Source organism: Pseudopipra pipra, chromosome W, assembly GCF_036250125.1.
Source record: "Pseudopipra pipra isolate bDixPip1 chromosome W, bDixPip1.hap1, whole genome shotgun sequence".
Classification (NCBI taxonomy): domain Eukaryota; kingdom Metazoa; phylum Chordata; class Aves; order Passeriformes; family Pipridae; genus Pseudopipra; species Pseudopipra pipra.
The window spans coordinates 24,169,587-24,186,722 of record NC_087580.1 but is presented as its reverse complement, the minus strand read 5'-3'; the positions used below and the strand labels follow the sequence as shown (position 1 = coordinate 24,186,722).

Here is a 17,136-nt window from a genome sequence, read left to right as displayed (position 1 = left end):
GGAACAGGGTGGTGTTGGCTGTGTGGAAATAACACCTGTGAAGGGTTGCCCCAAAGCTGGAAGGGCATTTGTATTTTAGCTTGCATCATGACTCAGCTTAGTCTGAAGAAAAGGAGGGATTTGATGTGGGATATAGAACACTGCTCCCAACATTTCTCTATGGCCAAGGAAGGAAAAACATAATCTTGGAGAGGTCCTAGAGAATTCGATTGGGGATGTAACTAAGCAAACAGGATGGAAGCTGAGCTCTGTGCACCCAGAGAAGATCAAAACCAAACGTTACAGTCTTTGTGGTGAAAGGTAATGACACTGTGTCTGCTCAGAACCAAGGTCAAGAAGTGGACACCTCAACTTTGGGGGACACCACATGCCAAAAAACCCCCACCAGAGACCCCTGAAGAAGACCCCAAAGGACCAACTAAGGACTTGCAATAGGGGGTGTGACTATGTAAAGCAAAGTAAGGGAGAATATCTAAGGAATATAGAAACTGTGTGTGTGTGATATAAAGCCCTGTCTGGCTGTCCCTGAAATGCTGAGGCTGAACAACAGCCCCTGAGCCAAAGCTGAGCTCTAGATGAACCTTCCAACCTACTGGTCTATTTATCCATGTATTTGCTCCTTAACTAAAACTGTGTATGTTTGTTGGTCAAAGATGTACTGTGTGAAAAGACTACCCCTGTATCTGCCCATGAACAAAATAAATGTGCTTATTAGTGAGATCTGTGAGTCTCAGCTCATTAGTGAATGATATTTGTATGTGTTCATTAATCAAATCTTATGTCTGATTGTGAGCAAAATGTGATCTTTATCTTTCTGTATCTGGAGAGTGGTCAAGGCCATGGCAGTCGATGTCTGGCCTTGTTTGGCAGGACATGGGGCAGGTTGACTGCCTTGGTTTCCCCTTAAGCCCTGGCCAGGCTCTGGGTGGAACCCAGGAGGAGAAGGGAGCCAGAAGGTTTTGCACACTCGTAGCTCTGTGAGCTTGTTTATCCAAGGCCAGAAAAGCTGGACCCCCTCCCAGCAGAGATGGAGCCCTCCCCTACGAGTGGACGCCCTGGGTGGGATTCCCCGTGCCCGGGAGGGGTTCTCCAACCCTTGGCTGCGACCAGGGCTCCCCCGCTGCCGTGTGGGCCTGGCTGAGGGGAACAGATGAGGGAACTGGGCAGGGACTTTTCTACTCACTCCAGGCACTCTTGGTAGGAATGATGAGGTCCATTACTGAGCTCAACCTGTTGTAATTCTTTGCTGGTTTGCACTGCAGGAAAATTACACACTTGTTCTCCAAAGTTGGTGTCGGTGTCTCTTGTGCTGACCCTCGTCGTGGGCAAAACAGTTCCATGGGGCCCTGCAGTGTCACAATGGTCCCCTGATTCCATGAGACAACATTCCTAATGTACTGTCTAGACTAGAGGAAAATCACAGGAAGAGCCCTGGTTTGTTAGGACTTGCTTTGTCTGAATGAGCCCCGTGGGGCTTTTGGTGCTGAGTCCTTGAACCTCAGGTACTGAGGGGAGATTACACAAACCTTTCCATTAGTCAGAGTCAGAAGGAGAACCCAAAATATTTCAAAGCATTAATGGGTCCCACTGAGGGGCATTCCCAATACAGGCTCCTCATGGAGTCGCTGGAAGAGAGAATTGGAGGCCATGATTGCACAAAGCTCTCAAAGGCTCAGTTTCCAAAGGAAGTACCAAAGCTCCTTAAAAATCCTGGAGTACCTACTGACAGAGCCTCTCAAGGTACCAATTAAAGCACATAATTGGAGAACATGATTGAACAGCAATCTTTGGCAGAATTCTGGGCCCATAATTCTGCCAAAGATTCCTCCTCCAGTGGATCTTCCTCTTGACTTCCCCCTCAGTCCAAGCTGTGTGTAACCTCTCTCTGCCTTGCTTTTGTGCCCTGGGTGCTGCAGGCAGTGCCCTCATCCCTGCTGGGCTGTGCAGAGGAGCTGCTCCTGGGCAGAGCTGTCTCTTTGAAGCTCTTCTTGCTTACCAGGAGCTCCCTGTGTGCCAGGAGCCCAGCCCAGCTCAGCAGCACAGCAACAGCCCCAGGGTAGGTGGGCACTGACCAGTCTCCCCAGGGCAGTGGGCACAGCACCAAGGCTGACAGAGCTCAAGAAGTGTTTGGATGATCCTCTCAGGCTCATGGTGTGACCCTTGGGGATGGTCCTGTGCAGGGCTAAGGGTTGGACTGGATGATCCTTGTGGGTCCATTCCAGCTCATCCTATTCTGTCATTCTGTGATTATCAACCCTGTGTTCAGCACAAACCCAAAACACAGACCTGCACCAGCCACCAGGAAGAAATTTAACTGTACTCCCCCTGAAACCAGCACACCCTTTAGAGGCTCTCCCAGAAATATCCCACAGTCCATTTTTCACCTGGAACCAGTGACTCTGAGTTCCTGCTTCCCCAGCCCCAGGGATGGTCTCCTTGTCTGCTCATTCCTCCATGCTCTCTTTTCAGTGATGACCTCAGTGGGGCTTGCAGACATCCTCAGAAACCTGGAGGTTTCCTTATGAATTTGACTTCTCTAGAGGCTTGTTCAGTCTTCAGATCCTCAGTTCAGGAATTCAGGGCTCATTGACACTCAAACCATCTTAAGGAGACAAATCTCTGGGAATAATTTACTTTTAAGTCTTCCATTCTTTTGTGGTTTCTTAGACAGATTTCACAGCCACACTCCACAGTCCTTTTGCCACCTGGAACCAGTGACTCTGAGTTCCTGCTTCCCCAGCCCCAGGGATGGTCTCCTTGTCTGCTCATTCCTCCACACTCTCTTCTCAGAGATGGCATCTTAACGAGACAAGCCCCTGGGAGTAATTTACTTGCAAGTCTTTAATTCTTTTGTGGTTAATTAGACAGATCTGAGAAGTGTATTCAAAGTGAATATATTGTATTAAAGAAGCAATGAGAAAATATTTCCTTTTTTCTGGCCTGTTCATTTTTTTCCTGTTTATACACTAATGTCAGCAATCTCCATTTGATAGTGATCCTGGGCACCTCCTAATTCAGTCGGAAGAGAAAAGAAAATCAAGACCCTCTACATCTGACAATCCATCAGACTTTATCCCTATCGCCACCCCACCATTCCCTCATCAAACCCCTGGCACTCAAAGCAGCCTTGGGCAAATCTCAGCTCCTTCCACTCAAGGCTGGACCTGCAGGTTTCAGCTCCTTGGCACCAACTCCCACCTGCTTGGCTTGGAGAAAGAGCTGCCCGAGACACAGAGGGATGTTCATTTATTGCCAGCAAACAAAACCAGAGGAAAGCACAGCTCAGTAAAAAACCAGAAATCCCTGCTGTATATTGTCCACATGGCCTCCACTGACGTCCACTTTGCACAGTAGATAGTCTTAGACCAATGGCAAGCACCTTCTGTATCGAGTACAGATCCCAAGATCCCCCAAACACTCCCTGCCCCGCATTCTGTCCATATTTGTCCTTTGCACACAGTGAGTCACTGTAGTGGTTTGAACCAGGTTTTCCTCCAGAGGCTAAGAACAAGGTAAAACCCCAGGTGGTGGTAATTCCCTGGAAGTTTTGAAGTTTTGTCCAATGGGCGCTCCTGCAAAATGTAAACATACCACAACCAGACTGGAAGAAGAGTTGTAGTTTGGTTGTAGAAGTGGTAGCCATGTTCTGACACCATGAGGAAAGGGGCCCAGAGCCCCTTGGGGCTTCTGGGGCCCCCCCGTCCCCAGCGGGGGGCCTACGGGGACCTGGAACAGCATGAAACTGGGCCAGGTGTCTGTAGCCGAAAGGCTGGGAGTTTTTCTCTCCATCGTGGGCAGCGGCCGGAGTAGCAGCAGCCAGCACTGACCAGAGAAACGGTGGCAGAGAGCCAGGACAGATAAGAACTGAACCGGAGAAGCAGCAGAAGAGATGCAACTGAGTAAGGAAGACACCGAGTTGTCTCAGAAAGCCGAGGGAGCCAGCAGCCGACAAAGAGAACTGAGTTCTACAGAGTTCTGGGGGCAAGAACTGAACCAGACCCCCCAAACTCTTTTGAGACCTCCGAGAAAGGAGGGAGATGGACTCCTATTAAGGAGAGGAGTCTTGGAGTGCTACAGCACTTGCAGAAAGGAACTAGAGAACTCCAAGAGGAATGCAGAAAGGGTGACCTTGGGGGGCCTCCCTTGCTGCAAGCTACAAAGAAGCTCGCAGCCATCTTGAGGCAGGGCACAGAAGCTCTGCAAGGGGCTTTGAGTCCCCTGGAGATACCAGACTGTCATGAAGATGCCCCTGCATTTCGTGATATGAGCGTGGTGGAACGACCTTTGTCTGGGGTGATGTAGCCCACGGAAGACCCCTTTGCCTGTGTCAAGGGGCCAAGGGGGATACCCCTTCGTGAGTGCTGGCAGAAATCCAGCTATCAGCTGCTGCATGTGTAGCAGATTGCTGCTGTAGAAGATACTCCTGCTCAGAGACTGGAAAGGGATCTGTCCTTCTTCCCTCCTGGACTTTTATTTGGAGGGGAGAAGAGATCTGATCCATTGTAAATACTTATGTCATGGTAGAGATAGTTGTGATCGTGTGTATAATGTATTATTATATTTATTTGTACAGTCATTGTAATATATATTCCCTTTCCCCCATTCTGAGTCTCGTGTTTTGTCTGGAAAACCCATCTCACACTGGATTGAGATGGGGAAGGGGGCTTAGACTAGGGAATTAGATTTTGGGGATCTCAAACCATGACAGCTACAATTTTAACAGTGACTGAATTAGATATTCACAAGAACAACATTCACACCACAGTCAATTCACACCCACACCCAGGCAGAGATGTGTGGACGCATCAAGAGCTGGGTGTGGAAAGGTCCCTCTTCCAAATTCTCCTTGTTGTCAGGGAAACACTCCCACAAATCCCTTTGTGCTTCATAACAGACAAGGTTCCATGCGGCCCTGCAGTGTCACAATGGCCTTTTTATTCCCTGAGTTTTCACAGTGTCCTAATGACCCCTTGAGGCCACAAGTTTCTGTGCTTTCCATGTTACCTTTGTTTCATTGAGAACCTACACTGTCTCAACCCTTCAGCTCCAGAAGGCCCTGCAGTGTCACAAGGGTTCTTTGATTCCAGGAGATTTCACAGGATGACACCTGGGAGGTCACCATGGAGCCCTGGGACATCCCGTGACCTCACAGCTCTTTAGGAGCCCTGAGAACTTCAACAGGGGGAAGTGCCGGATTCTGCCCTGGGATGGGGCAACCCCGCATGGACGGACAGACTGGGAAGGAGAGGCTGGAAAGCAGTGCTGGGAAAGGGCCCTGGGGGTGCTGGTGGGTGACCAGTTGGCCCTGAGTCAGCAGTGCCCTGGCAGCCAGGAGGGCCAAGCCTGTCCTGGGGGCATCAGGCCCAGCATGGCCGGCCGGGCCAGGGAGGGGATTGTCCCGCTCTGCTCTGCCCTGGGGCGGCCTCACCTGCACCATTGGGGCAGTTTGGGGGGACACAATGGAAGGGAGAGATTGAGCCATTGGAGAGTGTCCAAAGGAGGGCAAGGAAGATGGGGAAGGGCCTTGGGGGGAAGGCGTGTGAGGACACTGAGGGCACTTGGTGTGTTCAGATGGAGGAGACTGAGGGGAGACCTCACTGCAGGTCCAACTTCCTGGGGAGGGGCAGAGGAGGGGCAGGCCCTGAGCTCTGCTCTGTGGGGACAAGGGACAGGACTGCGGGAATGGCCTGGAGTTGTGTCAGGGCAGGGTCAGGTTGGATCTTAGAAAAAGATTCTTCCCCCAGAGGGTGGTTGGGCACTGACCAGGCTCCTCAGAGCAGTGGGCATAGCACCAAGGCTGCCAGGGTTAAATAAGCTTTTGGATAGTACTCTCAGGCTCATGGTGTGACTCTTGGGGATGGTCCTGTGCAGGGCTAAGGCTTGGGCTGGATGATCGCTGTGGGTCCCTTCCAGCTCAGCATATTCTGTCATTCTGTGTTAGTTTGTGTTTGGTTTGGTTGTGTTTGGTCTTTTTGTCCCCCTTTTGAATTGCCCTTCCTCTGACCCATGACTTTTTCCTTCACTGTCTTGGGGCTTGGTGGTCACCTGATGGCAAGACAAGGTTATCCAACTCAGTCATCTTGACCACATTTTTGGTGCAAGTCACCATTAACTGGACGAGGTTTCTCACAGACTCGCTGCAACTTGGCATCATCCACAAAGGGGTGGAAAGTGCATTTCATCCCATCATCCAGAAACATAATAAAGATGTTCCATAGGAATGGTCAAGGGCTGGTCCCTGATGGATGTCACCTGGGAGTTGCTGCCAAGAGGAATTTGTGCCATGACTTTTGAGCCCAATCAGTCATTCAACTTCCCACCCACCACGTTTCCCTTCTTCAGTCCAGCTCTCACCAGTATGGCTCCAAGAAGACCGCAGGACACCATGTCAAAGGCCCTGCTTAAGTCTGGGCACACAACATCCCTTCTTTTCCCTCTCACTCTGGGAATAATTTCCTTTTAAGTCTTCCATTCATTTGTGACAGCCACATCCCACAGTCCTTTTGCCACCTGGAACCAGTGACTCTGAGTTCCTGCTTCCCCAGCCCCAGGGGTGGTCTCCTTGTCTGCTCATTCCCCCACACTCTCTTCTCACTGATGGCATCTTAACCAGACAAGCCCCTGGGAATAATTGACTTCTAAGTCTTCAATTCTTTTGTGGTTAATTAGACAGATCTCAGAAGTGCATTCAAAGTGAATATCTTGTATTAATAAAACCAATAGAAAAGATGTCTCTCTTGTGTCCTGTTTACTTTTTTCCTGTTTTTGCATTAATATCAGCAATCCCCAGTCGATATTGATCCCAAGCACCTCCTAATTCAGTCTTAATAGATAAGAAAATCAAGACCCTTGATGTCTGAGAATCCATCAGAATTTATCCCTATCCCCACCCCACCATTCCCTCATCAAACCCCTGGCACTCAAAGCAGCCTTGGGCAAATCTCAGCTCCCTCCACTCAAGGCTGGACCTGCAGGTTTCAGCTCCTTGGCACCAACTCCCACCTGCTTGGCTTGGAGAAAGAGCTGCACAAGACACAGAGGGATGTTCATTTATTGCCAACAAACAAAACCAGAGGAAGGCACAGCTCAATAAAAAACAAAAGTCGTTCTCCTGCTGTATATTAAGTCCACATTGTCTCCACTGACGTCCACTTTGCACAGTAGATAGTCTCAGCTCTTCCAGCTCCAGGCACAGGAAGTGATTGTTGGCCTGGACTGAGGGCTGGTGAGGCCACCCCAGGAGTTTTGTGTCCAGCTCTGGGCCCCTGAGTTGAGGAAGGCCATGGAGGGGCTGGAGCATTTGCAGAGAAAAGCAGCGAGGCTGGGGAAGTCCCTAAGCTGGGGCAGCCAGAAAGCTGTTCTTATTTCCCGAGCAATCCTGCCCTGCACAGGAAAGGAATCTCAGACAAAAGGTTATTGCAGGTTCATTTATGTCACTCAAATCCAATCGGAGACTCCCCAGTTAGACTAAGTCTCTGGGACACACAAGATGGGGGCTACTGAAAAAGGAGGGAATGGAAAGATGACTTTTTTTTTAGAACACATCTAAATCATAGAAAATTAAATAATGTACATAAGGAAAGACCTCATTGTTCATGGGAGTTCTGGCACACAGTGGGAGTGTCATTCAGCAAACAATATTCTACAATTCAACATCACGGACTGTTCTGACCCAAAAATCAAATCCCCTGGAGGTACACAGAGTGTTTCCACATCCCTCTGCATCATCCACCAAGTGCACCCAAGTCCTTGAGCAGTAACAATCCTAAGGGTGGGTTTGCCTTTGCTAAAGGCAGGACTAATCCAAACTGACCTCCCCAACATATTCCTCATATGGACCACAGGGATTTTATCCCCTTCAATGGTATATAGAGGTTCTTTTTAGGCAGGGCCAGTTCAACTGGTAGAGTTACCTAACTAGGTCTGTGTGATGCCTTAAACCTTTCTGGATTTTTTTTAACTTTTTTTATATTTTAAAAGTAGTTGTGTAGTGAATGTAGATGTTAATGTAGCTGTATTATATGCTACCCTCTAGCATAGTAGTTTACACAGACCCAACCCTATTACCCCATTTGATATCAAACTTTCTAAACTCCTTTAGCGTGTTTACACTTCTTTTCAAGGTAGAACTGTAGAAAAACACCTCTATTGAACAACATCACACCCTAGGCCTGGACAACAAGATCCCACAAGAGACAAAGCAACCTTCAAGCCCAGAATGTTGGAGACGCTCCAAGGACTGTACGTGCTATGAAGAAGATAAAGATGAGGAAGAAGGGGTCCCAAAGACCCCAAACCCAATTCCCCAAGGGGCGTGTCAGGGACAGAACTGGGCAGAACTGGGGGGTGGAGAGTTCTGGCATTGGACGGACCATCTTCTAAAACTGTAGAACCATTGCCTGGGAGGGCGCGTCGTGTGTGTTCCCCTGGGCCTGTGGGCCTGATTAAAGGACCTGCTCTTTTGAGCTGATCTTAGACACTGAACTGGCCTGGAGTTTTCTCTCTTGAGCTTACAGGATTAACAAACTAGGTGGCTTTTGCTAAATGCACATCCCAAAGTTTGAAGGTCCCACTGCCCATTGCTTTCCAGGTGGTTTTGAACAGTCCACTCTACCATTCAACTTTCCCAGAGGCTGGTGCCTGACAGGGAATATGATCCATCCATTCCATGTCCAGCTCTCTGGTCCAGGTGTGCACAAGGTTGTTTTGGAAGAGAGTCCTGCTGTCCAACCCCAGTGTTTCTGGAGGGCCGTGTCTCCACAGGATTTGCTTTTCCAGGCCCAGGATGGTGTTCTGGGCAGTGGTGGGAGGCACAGGGGGTGTCTCCTGCCATCCACTGGTTGTGTTCACCATTGTCAGCACGTAGAGCTTGCCTTGGTGGGTTTGGGGAGTGTGCTGGGATCAATCTGCCAGGCCTGCCCACATCTCTAGTTCGGCCATCATCCCATCAGACAATGCCAACAGTGCCAGCTCTCATGCAAGCTGTCTGTGAGATCTGAGAGTTACTGGTAGCACCATGGGAATGGTTTTGGTGTTGAATGATGCTCAAACCAGCCTGGTTCACCCAACTCCAAACACACATCCTGCTTTTGGAAGTTGGATGAGACAGAGAAGCTGCTCACTGGCCTGTCCATTTGTGAGGAGCAGTCAATCCCTTCCTACTAGAGAAGTCCAGTCCCCTTTCATCCAGGCAGGTTCTTCTAACACAGCCCTTCTTGGGGTAGATGTGTGGAGATTCCTGCCTTGGGTGGGGATGCCCTCCAAGGACACTCCTCAAGGTTGAGCAAAAGAAATCTCCCCACACCTCTTGGTCTGGGTGAGTTCCATCAGATCTCTATGTAATAATTATTTGTTTTTACTAGCTTTAATATAATAGTTTCAATCATTGCTTCAATACAGTGCACTATCCTATTCTATACTGTACTACTAGTAGTTTTAGCCTTTATACTGTGTAGTAAATAATTCCGAATAAGATCTTTTGTCTGATTATTTGTAAAAATAAATGATTCATTTTATAGAAATATTCCCATTTGGCCTATCATTAAAAGCTGTGGGACAAAAGTGGTTCAATCACAATTCTGTAATTCCTTAAATTTAATTTGTTGAGAAAATCTGAGGCAAAGATTGGATCCCTTATTCCTTGAGGCTCCGCAGTGGGACAATGGCTCCTTGATTCCATGAGGTTCCACTGTTTCCCAGCGTTCTTGGGCTCCATCAGGCCTTGCAGTATGACAATGGCCCACTGATTCCATCATTTTCCCCAGTGTCACGATGGACCCTTGATTCCATGAGGTTCCCCAGTGTCACAATGGTCCCTTTGACTCCAGAAGGCCTTGCAGAATCAGAATGGGCCCTGGATTCTGTGAGGTTCCACAAGGTCACAATGGACCCTTGATTCCATGAGATTCCACAATGTCCTGTTGGTTCCCTTTGGTTCCAAAAGGTTCTGGGATGTCACACTGACCCCTTGATTCCCTGATGTTCCACAGAGTCTTGGGGTCCTTTTAATTCCATGAGGTTCCACAGTGTCCCATGTTCCCTTTGGTTCCAGGAGGCCCCAGTGTATTCCAATGGCCCCTGGATTCCAGGAGATTCCACAGTGTCCTGGGGTTCCCTTGTCTCCCTGAGTTTTGGCAGTGTCCAGGGTCCCTTTGTCCTCAGGAGGTTTCTTTGTTTCCATTAAGCCCTGCTGTGTTCGAGAGTCTCTTTGGTTCCATCAGATTCCACAGAGTCAAAATGTCCCCTTTATTCCATGAGGTTCCACCATGTCCCAGGGTTCCTTTGGTTCCATGGGGTTCCACAGTGCCAAAACTCCCTGGTTCTTCTCCTTCCAACATTTGTGGGCCCATTCTCTCCCTGCCTGGGGTGGAGCCCCATTGTGTTTGTGCAGGAATGGATCCATGGCCATCCTGCCACTGCCCCAATTGAATGCTGCACAAACGTCACTGCAGGCCCGACCCTGGATGCAGGAACAGTCTGGGAACTCCAGGCCTGCTGACATTCAGCAGAGCCAGTCGGGGTCCCAAAGAGCACAAGGGATTGACTGCAACCCCTGCAGGTCTCTGGCATTGCTGGGGACAAAGGCAGGAACTGCCAGGAGCTCTGCAGAGCCCTGACAGTGCCACTGCAATCCCAAGCTGCATTGCCCGGGGCAACCCTCAGCACAGCCAAGGCCACAACCCTTCCTGAAAGGTGTCCCTTCTGGGCAGGGCCAGGGGGACAAACCCCTCCATCTGTCCCTGCACATGTTGTGTCCAATTCTCAGCCCCCACTTAGGGACAAAGTCAGGCTACAGTGGGTGTTTAGCTTTGCATTTGCTTCACTCTTTTGTGCTTCCAACACACACACCCCAATCTGGGCAGAGTCTGGTCCCCCAAAGAACACAAGACCTGACTAGTTGTGGCTCCTGCTGCAGGGGCTGGAACTTGGGCCACAATCTGTGCCAGGAGCAGAGAGGTCCCTCCCCACAGAAACTTCTTGGCAATGGAGTTCTTAAGAAAAGGAGACAGGCTGTGGGGATCACTTGCAGGGCACAGCCAGGGACGTGTCTTGACCAGCCTCCTGTTTAACATGTCCAGTTTTTTCAGCCTCTTTGCTCTCTCTTTTCTCATGCTTGTTCCTCCAGAAACCATGATGATCCTACCCTTACTTTGGTTCTTTTCTAGACATCCCATGACAAGTCTTGCCCAGTCCCCAAATCCCCTTTCTGGCTGCCCATCATGAGTCTCAGAGCCCGAGGTCGAATCCCCCATCCTCAGCTACAAGGTCACCCTGAGAGGTTCTGCCATTGACCCACTTGCTTAAAGTTTCATACAGATACCTTGGAACTTCCTTGGAACTGATTCTTTACCTTTTGGGCTTAGGAGGGTTTCTCCATAAACATGGCAATTAATGTCCTCAAAATGGAAATTCTTTGGAGAAGGGGTTTGGGACTTTAGACTCAAAAGAATCTCAGAATGATTTGGCTTGCAAGAGAGCTAAAAGGTCATCTGGTCCAAGTCCCTGGACATAGACAGTGACATCTTTATTAATTGAGGTTACTCACAGTCCTTGACTTTGGACAAATGCAGGGATGGGACATCCACTTCTCTGGAAACATCCTCCAGTTCTTGCCAACCTGATTGTTAACTCTTTCCTCCTATTATCCAATAGAAAACTCTTCTCTTTCAGTTCAAAGCCACTGCCCCGTGTTCTGCTACTACAGGCTTTGGTAAAAAGTATCCCTGTGATTTCCTTAGACTATGAGCATTACATTTTCATCTGCAAAAACATCTGTGAGTGCCCAGAGATCTCCCAAGATGGGCTTGAAAGGTCTCAAGCACATGAGCACTAGAGAGGGGCTAAGGAGCTGTGGCCTCACTGGTGTGGAGAGTGAGGACAGTACAGGACAGTCCTCAGAAGGCTTGAAGGGAGGATTTAGAGATGGTGGATCCTTTTGTCATAGCAGAAAAGAACATGAGAAAGAAAGAATTAATGCCAAGTGCAGCTGGGGAGGTCCAGCATGGACATGAGGAAAAAGGAATTTCACTCCATGGAAAACGCTGCAACACGTCAGCCAGGAGGAGTCTGGATGAGGCCAAGGTTTTGTGTGTGCAGGAAGAGCCAGGGAGGACGCAGAGATGTCAGTGCAGGAAGGTGCCAGCCAGGTGGGGCAGCCAGGGGGATGACGACAGCCTGCAGGGAAAGGGGCAGGGCATGGACACCGTAGGACAGCCTGGGCTGGAGAGGAGACAGGGAGGGGGAGAAGCTGAAAGGCCCTGCCAGAGCCACCTTCTGCAGGCCTTTGGCCATGGCTGCTGTCTGTGCCCCTGAGGCCAGGAGGAGGGGAGTGCCCCTTGCAGCCCTGGGGCCTCATGGCCTCCTTGTCCCTGCTCAGCAGCCTGGCAGGTGCCACCCCATGGGCCTGCCCTTGGCATTGCACATCCCACATCCCAGGGCCCCAGGAAGAGCCCTGAGGAATGAGGCAGGGACAGATCTGCCTTCCCAGTTGCTGGGGGTCAGGGCTTGGTCCTCTGGATTAAGGAAACAAGTCAAGGTTTCTTCAGCATCAGAGCCACCTTTCCCTTGCTTGTCCATCCTTGTCATCACTGTCTGCAGTTTTCTGCTCTAACTGGAACCTGGGGACACGTTCTCAGTTGTGTCCCTCAGTGAGACTCATTAGCACTACAAGAAACTTTAGTGTTTCCATCTCACTTTGACTTCTTGAGAAGTAGGTTGAACTTCCTCTCAGGGACTGAGTCTCATGTAAACAACATCAAACCCCCTTGAGGGTCATGAAATGCCTGGGGCTGTTGCTGTGCTGCTGAGCTGGGCCGGGCTCCTGGCACACAGGGAGCTCCTGGCAAGCAAGAAGAGCTTCACAGAGACAGCTCTGCCCAGGAGCAGCTCCTCTGCACAGCCCAGCAGGGCTGAGGGCACTGCCAGCAGGCACTGAGGGGAAGGGAGTGAGGCAGGAAAAGGTTCAAGGGAATCAGGATTGGAAAGACATTGAGCTGAACCTTCAGTGTGGGAGAGGTTTTCACAGCCTCTCCATGGTACGTCTATGCAGGGAGGACAGTGTTGCTTGTGTGCCTGGAGGAATCTCCCAAAGCTGGCACATCCCACAGCCTGAAGGATATTTTAGGAGGACTCCCACAATTTCTCTGTTGCAGAGGAGCAGGAGGAGCTCCAGGGCAGGGCTTCCCTGTGGCACCAGCAGAGGGACAGGGCAGGAGGCTCCTTCCAGGGACAGCTGAAGGGTGTGAAGGGGGGTGCAGCCAGGGGTGCCCAGGGCTGTCCTGCAGAGCAGGGTCCTGCAGCCCAGGGCTCTGTGTTGCGGGGAAGGAACTCTTTGCCTGCAGGATCAACCCTCAGCCTGCCCAGGGAGCTACGGATGGTGCTGTGGGGAGAAGCTGTGTGTGGAAGGGGGAAGTCATGGTGGAGCAGGGTCCTGCTGCTTTGGAGAGTGTTTTACATGATACATCAGGGCTTCTCACAGCTCCAGTCTGTGGCCAGGTAATTTCAGAGGGGACATTTCCTGAGCACATTAGGGGCAGGGCTTTTGTGCTTGAGTCTCTGCTTTCCTGAATCTGTGCTTGCACATTTGCCTGGCTCAGCTTGGTGGGAATGGAAACTCAGCTGTGCAGGTTAGAGCAGAAGCATCTCTGCTGCCCTGGGCCCATTTGCTGCTGAGCAGGGCCTGAGGGGACTGTCCTGCCCTGGGGCTGTCTGGGAGGGGCTGTGCAGGGCTGGGAAGGGAAAGCCTTTCCTCAGGGCCCAGCTGTCTCTCTCCTTGCCTTGCTCAGGTGCTCCTGCTATTGCTAACAGGCTCTCTGGGAATGGCAGGTTGAGCTGCAGAGTCAGGCCCAGCCCCTGGGGCTCCTCCTCTGCAGGGCTGAGCACAGCAAGGAGGTGTCCCAGCTCTCTGTGTCCCGGGGGGCTCTGGGCTCTGGCAGGCTGGGAATGAGCCGATTCTGCCTGACTTTGGGAAAGGGGGGAGCCAATTTCTCTGCTGTGGGTCCCTCTGCTCTCCAGGGGAAAACAGGAGTGTAACTTTGAACTGTGTCTCAGAAAGGTGCCAGTGCAGGGCAGCTGGCACAGGACAGAGGGACAGAGCAGCTGCCCTCACTCTGCACTGGGCCTCAGACAATCCTCCTGCCTCACAGGCCTCTCTGTTCTCCCTGAGGGCAGCAGAATCTCTCCCTCTGCCTTCTGCTGTCCCCTTCCTGCACCCTGGCAGTGCTGTTGCTGACAAGCTGCTCTGCCTTAGAAGCAGATTCTTTGTTAAAGTTCACCCCCCAGGACTGGCCCTGCCCTCCCTGTTCCCGTGCCCTGACTGGGGGGAGCAGGGCTGACTGCCCAGTGTCCTGCAGGCCGAGGTCCTGCTGCTCACAGAGCACTTGGCCAGCAGCAATCAGGGCTCCAGTGACCACGGGGAAGGAAGGTCACCTGGACATGGTCAAGGGGGAGGTGTTGAGGAACAGGGATGGGCCTCTGAGAAAGGGCTTTGGCTTTTCCCAGAGAAGTCTGCCCTGCACAGTCACTGTCCTTTCCTCCTTGAACAGGTCCCCATGTCCAGAGGCAGCAAATGTCCAACAGCACCCAGTTCCTCCTCCTGGCATTCACAGGCAGGCAGGAACTGCAGCTCCTGCACTTCTGGCTCTTCCTGGGCATCTCCCTGGCTGCCCTCCTGGCCAACGGCCTCATCCTCAGCGCCGTAGCCTGCGACCACCACCTGCACACCCCCATGGGCTTCTTCCTGCTCAACCTCTCCCTCACAGACCTGGGCTGCATCTGCACCACTGTCCCCAAAGCCATGCACAATTCCCTCTGGGACACCACAACCATCTCCTACACGGGATGTGCTGCACAGCTCTTTTTCTTTGCCTTTTTCATTTCAACAGAGTTTTGTCTCCTCACCATCATGTGCTACGACCGCTACGTTGCCATCTGCAAACCCCTGCACTACGGGACCCTCCTGGGCAGCAGAGCTTGTGCCCACATGGCAGCAGCTGCCTGGGCCACTGGCTTTCTCAATGCTCTGCTGCACACAGCCAATACATTTTCCCTGCCCCTGTGCCAGGGCAATGCCCTGGGCCAGTTCTTCTGTGAAATCCCACACATCCTCAAGCTCTCCTGCTCACACTCAGGCTACCTCAGGGAAATTGGCCTCATTGTGGTTAGTGTCTGTTTAGCATTTGGGTGTTCTGTTTTCATTGTTTTCTCCTATGTGCAGATCTTCAGGGCTGTGCTGAGGATCCCCTCTGAGCAGGGACGGCACAAAGCCTTTTCCACGTGCCTCCCTCACCTGACCGTGGTCTCTTTGTTTATCAGCACTGTCATGTTTGCCTACCTGAAGCCCCCCTCCATCTCCTCCCCATCCCTGGATCTGGCCCTGTCAGTTCTGTACTCGGTGGTGCCTCCAGCACTGAACCCCTTCATCTACAGTCTCAGGAACCAGGAGCTCAAGAATGCTCTGAGAAAAATGATGACTGGATGCTTTTCAGGAGCAATAAAGTGCCTGTTTTCTGGTGTGTGGCATTCAAAATGGCCCAGCCTTTCTGCTCAGGTTTTTCATGGAGGTCATTGGGTTCTTCTTGCGATACATTTCTGCACAATGAAATATTATTATGTATCTGCCTTTAAATTTAGTGTCTACCCATTGAATTTGACCCAGAGATGTATAAATGATGAATTGTGCTCACTGGGTATTTAAACAAAATAAAAGACCCTGCAGTGCTTTCTTTGTCCAAGACCCTTCTTCTCAGATGTTCCTAAAGAACAGCACACTGCAGGACAGGGTGTATTTGCAAAGGGGAAGGGGACAATAATCCCAGCCCAGCAGCACTGCCAGGGAGCAGCAGTGCTTGGTCTTTGCAGAGCTGCTCTCTTGCCACTTCCACACTGTCCTCCTGAGCCCCTTTCTCGCTGTAAGGCCTGAGTGCTCTCTGAGCACAGTCCTGTGGGCTGGAAGCCCTTGGAGCACAGGCAGGGACAGGCCCTGGGAACTTGTGAAGCAGAGCTGGGCTCCCTTCCAGCATCTCCAGGAGGCTGTGGGATCTTCTGAGGGCAGGGCATGGACTGGGTCACTTCTTCTGTCCCCTTGCTCCAGGGCTGCAACTCTCCTGCAGTGTCCCCATGACACTCCTGCTCTCTGCTTTCCAGGTTCCATTTTCAGATCCAGTCTTCCCCTCCTGTTCTCAGGGACATCCTGGGAGTGCTTCAGAGCTGCCATCCTGGGGCAGCTCCTGCCCAGCGTGGGCAGGCACAAGGTCTCTCCAGCTGCTCCTCTCCCCTCCCCAGTGCCACTGTTTCCTGCAGCCTCCTCATCCCTGCCCAGCACAGCCCTCCTGGCACAGTTGGATATAGCCCTTGTTCTACCCCCTCCTCAGGCACCTGCCCAACCCCCTCAGCTGCAGCCTGATGGCCACAAACCTTCAGGGCAGGGAGGCACCAGGGAAAATGCTGAGGAAACCTTTCAGCTGCACTCAAATCCAATTGGAGGGGTTGGCCTCCAGGAAGAAATCCCTTCTCATTCTCCAGAACCACCAGGACAACCGGTGCTGTGTCCTGGGCACTCCTCTGGAAGTGTGGGCTATGGAAAAGGTTTTGGTGTCAGGGATATTGAGAAGGCTGGGTAGTGTCACTGGGAGACCTCTCCCAAACCCTCGGAAAGGCCAGAACCATCCCAGAGCTTCCTGGGGGCTTGGCAAAGGCAGACCTGGAACCAGTCTGCAAACAGGGCAGCAAGGAGGGTTGGCAGAGTTCCAGACTGCTCAGGCTCAGCAGGGAAGGGGAGAGGGCAAGTCCAGCTGCAGCCATTGCCAGGCATGGGAAGGACAAGGCAGGGATTGCAGAACCCCTGTGGGAGGGAATAGAAGGGGATGTTTTGTGCCCAGACTTCAGCAAGGCCCTTGACATGGTCTCCTGTGGTCTTCTTATGGCCAGACTGGTGAGAGCTTGACTGAAGAAGTGGAAGATGTGGTGAGTGGGAAGTTGGCTGAATGAAGAGTGTAAAGTAAAATCCATTGTACAAAGTCCTCTTGGCAGCAACTTCCTGGTGAAATCCTTCAGTGACCAGCCCTTGAACACCACTATAGAACATCTTTATTATCTCTCTGTTCAATGGGACAAAATGTATTTTCAAGTCCTTTGTGG

At 51.3% G+C, this 17,136-nt stretch overlaps 2 protein-coding genes across 2 annotated transcripts in view; one reads left to right on the top strand and one right to left on the bottom strand.

Annotated features, from left to right (window-relative positions):
- LOC135405335 (zinc finger protein 239-like) overlaps nt 1-17,136 on the bottom strand; it is a 90,268-nt gene that overhangs the window by 36,461 nt on the left and 36,671 nt on the right. The window lies entirely within an intron of this gene.
- LOC135406385 (olfactory receptor 14J1-like) lies at nt 14,567-16,986 on the top strand. The gene is made up of 2 exons (XM_064640785.1): nt 14,567-15,511; nt 16,927-16,986. Exons 1-2 carry the CDS (start codon nt 14,567-14,569, stop codon nt 16,984-16,986), a joined length of 1,005 nt encoding a protein of 334 aa, XP_064496855.1.

What these genes read in the sequence shown, in the direction of transcription:
- LOC135406385 (XM_064640785.1), top strand. Translation starts at nt 14,567, where the DNA reads ATGTCCAACAGCACCCAGTTCCTCCTCCTGGCATTCACAGGCAGGCAG. An exon ending in TAAAGTGCCTGTTTTCTGGT is followed by an intron (nt 15,512 to 16,926) that starts GTGTGGCATTCA and finishes TCTTATGGCCAG; the next exon opens with ACTGGTGAGAGCTTGACTGA.